Here is a 10,609-nt window from a genome sequence, read left to right on the forward strand (position 1 = left end):
GATATTGTACTTAGTCTCTGTTTTAACATTTAGCTTATGTACTCATTATCTCAATAGCTGATATGTTCACACTGAATGTTTCAGCACCTATGATATTGAATGTGTACTCTGGTGTACTTTGACCAGTTTACTTAGACTAATCTTTGCATGAAAAGCAACTTTGAGGTAATGTTTGTACTTTTAGGACACACACAAGTTACCCCCCTCTGATTGGCTGTGGAGAAGCTTTCATGTTTTTTTTGTGTGTCAGATAACTGAAGTTTAGATGAGACTAGTTAGGATACTGCAAACAGTCCAGCACAAACACAAGTGTGAACCACAAACCAAGCCGACACACTCTTGAACCTCAGCCCACTCTCACAGAGGTGAAATGGCCACATCCATAATGTCTTGTTGTGTGGTCCTACTGCTGTTCCTCTTTGTGTTTGGGACGTCCCAAACCTGCCTGGAGAATCCCGCCTCAGCATATCAATTCACAGGAGCTGTGTGCCGGTTGACCTACCCTGCTGCTGCTGTGTGTGAGTGCAATTTCGTTTTGTGTCTCATTTATTAATTTTATCCATTCAACCAATAACCTGGACAGCTGCTGTGAGGAGTCTTATGTTTTATTGTCTTTTCATTTCTGTTCTCCCTCCTCTGAGTCTGATGTGATTAGTTGAAACCTCAATCAGCAATACAGCTTGAATGAGGCTGAAATGTGTCGCCTGAACTTGAACTGAATTTGTATTCATGTCCAGCCCAACTGCACAAACAAGAATGTTTTCTTTCCAAACCTGAAGCCTTTCAGCCTAAATAGTGCCAGAGGAAACTCACCATGCTTGGGTCCCCTGGGTGTTCTAATCATAATGTGTTGACAAATCAACGTTTGACTTCTATTGATAAAACCCTCATTCATTATTATGTACCGTCACTATTTTTAGTAAGTACAGCTGGAATGTTGTCCTCAGATGCACCACCATATCTCACTCTTGCCACAGTCGTCAGGTTTGTTTGCATGTGACCGTGGATTTGTGACCATGTGACCATGGATTTGATTGGCTGTTTGAAGTCAAGCTCCGATTTTCTAAAACCAGTTTGAAACCATTAAATATACAGTTTTTTCAGACCAACTCGTGGGTTTGGGGGTTTTCAATCAGTGTCTAGAGGTCTCGCTCTTTCCTTGTCCAAGATATGGGCCTTTTACCAAAATGACCCATTTGGTCCTCGGTTACTATGACATTTTTCCAGAATTTGATCAAAATTTAAATTCCCCCCAAACTTGCAGCAAATTATCCTAGTGCCATCTAGATCAGGGGTTCTTAACCTTTTTGACCTCGCGGCCCAACCTTTCCAGTACAGAGGGGCCCGGGGCCCATTCAAATATTATCACTGAATTGGTTATCTTACTCTTGATTTGTATTCAATAACTATATCTAATCTATTTATAGTTTTACGGGCCTAAACCTTGTCAAATGACATGAACCATGTGCTCATCACAAAGATATTTATCTATTTTTCAAACATAAACCAGCACATACAACAACATGCCGAACAACAAAAAGGAGGGATTCATATAAACTGATGAAAAAAACTGGACATGTGATAACATTATTGGGGTGATAAAATAAATACATTCAAAATAATGTTTTTTCTTGAATAAATAAACTGTATAAGTAAAAGAAAAGTGCAAATGAGATACAGCCTTCTAATCTGCAAATTAATTTAAAAGGTGCATGGCAGAGCCAGAACTTGCCTTCATAACAGTGACAAATGAAAAATAACTTTTTAAAAATGTTTTACTTCTTACACAACTCAGACAAGATCAGATCTAGCCTAGGTGGAATGGAGGAAAGGCAAACTCCCAGAGTTGCCTCCAGTGTTGATCTGAGTCTGTTTCGGGCTTTGGTCTTAGTTGTGGCCAGCCTAATATAATTAATAAACGCCACAGCACAACAGTCCAGGCGCACGTGTATGACGTCACAAGGTTGAATGAATGAATGAATAGCTGATCGGCCCTGATCGTCTCATTTGTCCGTGAATCTCGACACCTCTTTGTTGTTGATTTTTCCCTTTAAGTGCACTTTCTTTTCTAAAATCCCCAAATAAATTCTAAAAGCCTGTTTGACGCTGCAACAACTGAGTGTCTCGCGGCCCTCACGGCCCAAAGGTGCAAAACAAGGTTTTTTTTGGCGGCCCTATTGGCGGCCCTCTCGCGGCCAAACAATGGGCTGGGCCCCATGTTTAAGAATCACTATTTTGGTTTCAATCATAGCGTTCAGGCACTTACACAAAATATGGGCTTTTTACAAAATGACCCATTTGGTCCACACTGTCGTTTGGGAAAAATTGGACCTAAAATTAAATTTACCCCAAACTTACAGAAAATTATCCTTGTGTCCTGCCGCTGCTGATTTTGAAGATTTGAGAGCTCTAGCTCTTAAATTGACCGAGATACGGGCTCTTGAAAGAGACCAACAATTTGGTCCATTGTTACACTGTCGTTCCTTGAAAATTGGACCAAAAATTTAATTTGCCCCAAACTTACAGACAATGATGCTCGTGTCCCACCGCTGCTGATTTTGAAGATTTTAGAGCTCTAGCTCTTAAATTGACCGAGATACGGGCTCTTGAAAGAGACCAACAATTCGATCCGTTTTTACACTGGCGTTCGTTGAAAACTGGACCAAAAATTTTATTTGCCCCAAACTTACAGACAATGATCCTCGTGTCCCGCCGCTGCTGATTTTGAAGATTTTAGAGCTCTAGCTCTTTAATTGACCGAGATACGGGCTTCTAGTACACTGACATTTTAGGAGAATAGGAACAATTATTAAATCTGCCCCAAACTTACAGGAAATGATCCTCATGTCATGTAGATGCTGTGATTGAAATTTTTGGAGCAGATGCTGTGTTGGTCTTGGTTGACATTGGGACTCGTACCGGCCATCCTCCAATTCCCAGCTTTGAAATCTACAGTTTGAGCTACTGCCTCCTCTGCTAGTACACTGACATTTTAGGAGAATAGGAACAATAATTAAATCTGCCCCAAACTTACAGGAAATGATCCTCATGTCATGTAGATGCTGTGTTTGAAATTTTTAGAGCTCTTGCTCTTAATTTCACCAAGATATGGGCTTTCCACAAAAACTACTTTGAAATCTACAGGTTGAGCTACTGCATCATCTGCTAGTACACTGTCGTTTCGGGAAATTCGACTGCTCGAATGCTGTGTCAAAAATTTTAGCTCTCTAGCTCCTTCCTTGTCCAAGATATTGGCGTTTCTGGTTTTCTCTAGTTTTCCGAAACGATGACGCGGGCTTTTTCAGAATTTTTTCAATATTCCCCAATTAGACCCATGTTGGATTCATGTTAATGTGAATTCAAAGACATTAAAGTTTGAGGGAGAAAAAAGGGGGAAAGGGGACATTTTTTTTTTTAATTAATAAAATAAAAAAAATAGTCTTATCAACCACAAATTTCGCGGACCCCCTGTTGAAGACCCCTGGTGTAGAACACAGGCTCACTGTGCTTATACTCCACTGTCACCACTGCTGGCCACAGGGACACAGACTGCTGAGCTGAGCTGAGTCTGAACATTTATAACCTGGATTGATTCTGATTTGTATTTGGATATGGTGCTCATTGCAGCACATAAAAGTAATAATAGTATTTATTTGAGAAAGATAAGATGAAAATGTTTTGCTTCATTCTTTCACATTGTTTTGTTTTGGTTTTGTTTTGTTTGCAGTGAATGAGAAAACCACTAAAGTGATTGAAGCAGCATTCCAGCATGCCAGGTACCCAAGTGTGAAGGGAGAGAAGTCACTGCTCCTTGTTGGCAAAGTCACTTATGGCCTACACAAGTGAGTGGACACACACAAACACAAAGACACACACACACCAATAAGTACATGAACCTTCAAAGAATCACATAATATTCCTATTTGGTGCTGACCAGTTTGGAGATTCACAACCTGTCGATTGGCCGGAGTGAGTTTGAACTGCATCCAGGTGAGGGCATCACTATGGAGATAAACAATGTGTCAGCAGTCTTCAGAGGGACCATCCAGTATGGATACGGCAGCTGGCTGTGAGTGTGTGCACAGAAAAAGTGGATCCAGGCACTTCTTAACAATTAATTCTTAATATTGTGGCATTTTAGTTGTAATTTTACTCGAAAGTAATATAAAAATCTCATGATCTCAAGGCAAAACACTGGGTATATTTATCCCATCATAGGCTTTTGTAGGAGAAGAAAGCTATAATTTCTATGTTTGCACTAATTGCTGGGGGCAGATGCAGAGAAAGAATGTGTTATAGCCTTATTCTTTCTTTAGATCAGTGTATTCTGACATAGCTATGCACTCTTACCATTGTCCACTTGTTACTGTAACACTCATCATGAACCCATCTGTCTGTTTTCTCTTTCATCCAGTTTTAATATTGAGCAATCAATTGACTTTGAGATTGAGTCTCAGATTGATCTTGGAATTAACCCCAAACTGTGTAAGTATTTTATTTAGTACTGAAGTGTCACTTCTGAGCATAGCTGGTTCTGAGGCACATTTGTGGTTAGGCACTGTTCCTTGAGAGGCCATGAACCAACTATATACATGATCTATGATAAACTTTTATTCATAAATCTCTCCTGGCTCCATGTGTCAGACTGTGGTAAAGGAAAGGTGGCAGCAGACACGTCAGACTGTTACCTGAACTTCTACAAGCTCCGCCTGATGTTGCAGGGAGACAGAGAGTAAGTCACAAAACACACACTGCATGAGACGCTGTGTATTTATATATCTATATATATATATATATATATATATATATGTATATATGTGTATAGAGGGAGGCAGTTGCTCAGTGGGTAGAGCTTCAGCCTGGGAACCAGAGGGTCGCCGGTTGGAGTCCCTGCCGAGGTGCCCCTGAGCAAGGCACCGAACCCTCAATTGCTCCCCCCTCTGCGAAGGGTGGTAATGTAATGTAATGTAATGTAAGTCGCTTTGGATAAAAAGCGTCTGCCAAATGCTCATAATGTAATGTAATGTATTTGCTCTTCTTCAGGCCAAACTGGTTAAAGAAGCTTGTCACTGACTTCATCACATTTACAGTTAAACTGGTCATCAAAGCACAGGTGCGTGTGTGTGCAACGAGCACCTTTCTTCCAATTGTCACAATTACAGTTGATGCGTGAAGAGAGGGTTATGTTTCTACTCTGTTCTTCTGTTCAATTGTAGATCTGTAGTGAGATCAATGCGGTGGCAAATATATTGGCTGACTTTGTACAAGACACAGCAGGTATGTGTACGCCTGTGATTCCTGAGCGATTGGGTTGTACTGTATATGTGCTTAATGTATGACAGACATAATTGTTAATATTTTATGTGGAGTGCCTTAGAATAGTGTGTCTGTGTGTGTTTTCAGAGCAGTTCCTGAGTGATGGCGCTATCAGTGTCAATATTGGTATTACTGCTGCTCCTGTCATCACTGCTAACTATATAGAATCATATCACAAGGTACACAGTTTGGCAACACAACATCTATGTAGAATTTTGAATATCCAAGACTTTAAAACTCCAATACATTGATACTGGTTGTTCTTTTTGTTTCCATTGATTCTGCAGGGTCTGACCAACTACAATAATGTTACCACAATCATCAACGACTCTGCTTTCCACCCCAGTCTGCTGACTGAACACAGGATGCTTTACTTTTGGGTTTCAGGTCAGCAGTCACAATTGCCAATTTTATTTATCAGGTAACTTAAGTAGCGAATTACAACCAAATCAGTCAGTTAGGACAAGGCACAAAAGAACAATCAGGTTTTTGTATTGTAAAGTAACACAAAAATTCTGCAATTTTGTAATTTTTCAAAAGGCTTTTGCGAATTTTCTTGCACCAATACTCACAAAACAAATTCAGTAAAATCCTGCTGTGAGTAATTAGTGAAAATAATGCTATACATTTGTCTAGCGCAAGCCTACTTTGGGATATAGAGAGGGGCCATATCTATATAAATCTTCTGTAGGCTTGTTTTGACCTGTGTTTTAACATCAGACCAGCTCCTGAGCCCTTTGGTTATTGCGGCACATCAAGATGGACGGTTCCAACTCAACATCTCTGGAGCAGAACTCATAGTAAGTTCAAAAGAAACATGTGAAGTTGTGTCCTACGCTGCAAAAGGACTCTCTTTCTCTAAATTTCTGTCTTTAAATATGACTTTTCTAACAAGTAGCACACGGATACAGATATTCAAGCTTAAATATGCTGATGAATGTGTTTTTTCAGGACCTTTTCAAGACAAATCTCACCAGTGCCACTCCTGATTTCATTAGCCAGGTAATGTGAAAAACAAACCGTATACACACAAAGTCACACAGACCACACATCAGAAATTAGTTCTGCTCTGTGAAATGTGATTCATTTTCTACACAGGGATGTTTAGACAGTTCTTTCTTCTGTGCACAAAACCTTGTACTTCATCTTAATGACAAAATGCAAATGACACAATGTTATTTAGTGGACAAAATCCATCAAGATCAAGGTGTTTCTCTCTCTCTCTCTGGGTGTGTGTGTGTGTGTATGTACAACAGTGTATGTTGGAATCAGGTTCTCCAGAACTGATGGTGTGGAGTTCATCTGTTCCACACCTGACCACCTCCCCTCTGGGCACCAGTGTCAGGGTCCAGGCCTCTGGGCAGCTCCACTGTGGAAGACAACACACACCAACACTCTCTTTCCAAATGGTCAGACTGAAAAAAATATAGTTTTAATATTTGTTTTAAATTTTCTTCTAATACTTGCATTTGTATAATAAAAACACAGGAAACTCAATGCATTTATGCCTTTACCTTTACTCTCTATCTGTAATGACTGCCTGGGACTAATGTTGCTGTTCTGTCTCATAGGAGGTGACAGTAGTGGTCACAGTTTCGTACGCTAATAAGAAAATCTTCCTGCAGGGAAACACCTCAGAGTAAGACTTCTATTATTGATTTTGTGCCAAAAATTTGGGATTTAGTTGAGGTTTTTTGTTTGTTTTTATGTCTTTTGTGTGTCTAAAGCACAATATAAAGTACTATTTATAAAGCACTTGCCATTATGATGATTGATATTGTGGGAATACGGCGATGTTATCAATATTATAGTGTTGCTACACAATTAAGAATGACTAGCACTGTACTTTTGAGTCATTACAGTAGTCAGAATACCATTTAAATGAGATGTATTCTAAGAATCTAGTTTAGTCAAAACCTTTGCAAGGCATAAATGTGCAAAAAAACACATTGATGTACTTCTACAGCTACACTACTCTTCCATGCTGCATAGAAGGCAAGGATTCCCGGGCTTTTATCCCTCCCTGATTTTTTTGTTTTGTTCTAACCCTAACCCTAGGATCTCTATACTCCAGGCAGAACTATCATCAGATAAAAATCAGGTACTGTCAGACAACTCTTGGCTTTCTGTATAAGCCTACAAACACAAACATTACAGCTTACATCTGAGATATTGCTTACAAGCATACACAAGAAAACGGAATAATAACTTTCCTCCCCTGACATGGAAAGGGAAGGGAAACACTGGTGAAAGTTACAAATGACCTCTTAATTTCATCAAACCAAGGACTCCTCTTAGATCTTAGATTTAGATCTTAGAGCTTAGAGCAGCTGGAGCAGGAGTTAGAGCCGGAGGAAGAGGATGAAAGAGCCAAACTTCCGAGTGGATAAACAGTAAAATGGTCTTACAGGTTCTTTGTGGAATCCTGTCCTGCAGAGATTAGGAACTTGTTCTGTTAAAAACCTATTCATTCTATTTGTATTCATGATAATTATAATATTGGTCATTAGCCTCTCTGTGTCTCTCTCTCTCTCCCCCTCTCTCTCAAACCCAACTGGTGCCAGGCTTTGCCTAAGGTTTCTTGCCGATCAAGTTTTTCCCTCCTGCTGCCACTAAAGTTCTTGCTTAAGGAATGTTGGTTTCTTTAAATGCTCTGTATGTAAAGTGCCTTGAGATAACCTTTGTTGTGATTTAGCATATAAATTAAGTTGAATTGAATTGAATGTGCCAAGAAAATAAGACTTCCTTCTTTTCCATTGACATCCATGGATGTATGATGATGATTTACGATGCTGTGCTGTAGACTTTTCTTTTTTCCCGGTTTACAGCAGCTAAATGGATCACAGCAAGAGTTCCTTAGAGAAACTGTGGAGAAGGTCGGCGTTCGTAAAGTGCTGTCTGGTAAGGGACACATGCACTGTTCATAAAGCCCTAAGACTGAAGTCACATCTACTCAACTGTTTCCAATCCGAATCAACTGGTTGAATACATTCAACAAATCAAACAGAATAGGACAGAGTGAGTCCACAAAGGGTATGTTCACACCTACGTGGTTTGGTCAGAGTCAATTGGACTAGGTCTGAATACAGCAAACACACTCAATAATTGTGGAACACACACACACACACACCAGGGTGACAGGAAACAATACAACAGAGAAAACTAAACAGGATAACCAAGATAGCTTTACGGGACACTAAGAGGGTAGAATGGTAATAAGGAAACAAAAAAGTAGTTCATCAAGAAACAAAAGTCCAAAAATATTAGCAATTGAACAGTGTGTGTGTGTGTGTGTGTGTGTGTGTGTGTGTGTGTGTGTGTGTCTGTGTCTGTGTGTGTGTTTTCTAGTTCTGGAACAAGAGCTGACAAGACTGTTGGACAAACAGGGAGTAAATTTGTTTGACATTTTTCACCCAGAAGTTCTACCTCATGATGTGAGTATGCAATTGTCCCGATTTTTCTTGTCTTGTGCCATCATTTTAGACATTGTGTTGTTGTGTCTTTTATATTCCAACAGAATGTCTTTTCCAGTGTAAAATTTTCTCCCTCTGGTCGACTGCCTTTATTTGCCTTTCCATGCCTTAGTCTTTGTTTATCTATTTTTTTTTTGTTCTTTTGTCCTTATGCACCTATCTCTACATATTCTCTCTCTCATCACCTTGTCTCCATGCTGTAGGGCTTTGTGGTGATCCAGATGGATTTTGGATTCCCACACCACCTTCTGGTTGAGTTCCTCAAGAAGACACTGGAGTAGCTGGACAGCCCACAAGGGCCCCAGTGAACCTGTAAGAAGACTCGACAAGAACACAAGGTTGAGCTGCTTAATGCATGCCTCATGTTTTTCATGCTATTTTCTAGTGTTTATTTTGAATATGGGAAAAATTATTGTTGTTTATTTTGAGTGAGGCTTACAAAAAATCCAGTAGGCTTCATGAATTAATGTAATCAATCAATAAAAAACACTGTTAATATTTTTTTTGTTTGCTGAATATGTTTACTGAAGAAACCCACTGACATAACAATGAGAAGAGAGTGCAGTTACCATGTTCCACAGGTCCCAGTCAAGATTTCTTTCTTTTCTCTCCCTCTCTCTTCCCGCCCTCTTTCTCTACCAAAATATGGCATACATTTGCAAAGTCAACAGTCATTTTGAAGCTTGAAATGTCCTGTAACTACCCTAGCAGGCTGGAAGAGATCGCCCGGGGAGAGAATCCTGTCATACAATTTTTGTGTGACAGGACTGACTAATCACTGACTAATCACTTTGACTGACTAATCACTTTGAGTGAATATTTCTCTTCCACCCGCACCAATTTGATTGACGCTGGTTTCATCCGGCTTGTAAGTCCTCGATTGACATCTAGTGTGCGCTAATCGACCGAGCTTTGTTTTGGTAAATATATGACTTGTAAAACTCATTCTAGCCTTCCTCAGTAGTAGTTTGTCATCCGGCCGTTTGATACTTTAGTCAGAGCCGTCTCAGTACTGTGTAGGGGCCTGAAGCCAGATTGGTATTGATCGTTTACAATTTTGTGTAGCAGCCAGGTGGTGCTGTTGGACTAACATTATCACTACATCTGTATGGTCTCCATGTTGTTTTTGACAATTGAGGGCAAACCTGGGCTACGTTTGAGTGGCCGTGTTCTTATATTCATGCTTACCCAGTGCAGCAGTGACAACATACAAGGAGGTACAGGTGAACAGCAGGGATGAAAGCAGAGTTTGAGAGTATCATGGAGTTCAGTATCTGGCATACAGTTGTCTTTGAAAATGATAGAACATGGATTTTGGCATTTAGGTCATCAGGGTAATGTCTGCAAGAGATCTTCAAAAGCTATATTACAATTACACCATAGGAAGTGTACTCTCTATGATATATGATATGATTTAATATTTTCTGCTGCTGAAAGTTTCCCTGCGGCCTAATCCAGAAATAGGACAATATGATGAGAGCAGAAAGATTAGTGGTAGGACATTTTGTAGCTCCCCCTTGTCCAAAACACATACAGTATGTATATAGAATTAAAGCAAACAATATATATTTGATTTCATTATGATTGACTCTTTATTTACGACGATGTCGTTGTGGTAGGCTTTTCTTTGTCTTTGTTTTTCTCCTTGTTACCTCCTCTAGTTATGTTTTGTCTTGATTTGTAAGTGGGTTTGTGTGTCAACTTATAGTCGATGTAGTAGATTTTGAGGGAGACTTGTGTCATAGTTTTAAAGATATTAATCTGTTTGACGAGATGGAAGGAGAGACTAAGGGCAATTCGTCAGATTCTAACAAGTGAAA

General features: G+C 39.7%; 1 protein-coding gene across 1 annotated transcript; it reads left to right on the forward strand.

The window, feature by feature from the left end:
* The first annotated feature begins 270 nt into the window (after positions 1-270).
* cetp (cholesteryl ester transfer protein, plasma) lies at positions 271-9,287 on the forward strand. The gene is made up of 17 exons (XM_076142467.1): positions 271-518; positions 3,728-3,842; positions 3,938-4,069; positions 4,415-4,485; positions 4,645-4,732; positions 5,044-5,113; positions 5,217-5,277; positions 5,404-5,495; positions 5,604-5,703; positions 6,037-6,116; positions 6,268-6,318; positions 6,573-6,725; positions 6,888-6,955; positions 7,375-7,417; positions 8,145-8,217; positions 8,665-8,750; positions 8,993-9,287. Exons 1-17 carry the CDS (start codon positions 371-373, stop codon positions 9,068-9,070), a joined length of 1,509 nt encoding a protein of 502 aa, XP_075998582.1. The 5' UTR covers positions 271-370; the 3' UTR covers positions 9,071-9,287.
* Positions 9,288-10,609: the final 1,322 nt, after the last annotated feature.

The sequence above is a fragment of the Genypterus blacodes genome, unplaced genomic scaffold (assembly GCF_046128005.1).
Source record: "Genypterus blacodes isolate CSIRO-AG114 ecotype Tasmania unplaced genomic scaffold, CSIRO-AGI_Gbla_v1 ptg000021l_1, whole genome shotgun sequence".
NCBI classification, from domain to species: domain Eukaryota; kingdom Metazoa; phylum Chordata; class Actinopteri; order Ophidiiformes; family Ophidiidae; genus Genypterus; species Genypterus blacodes.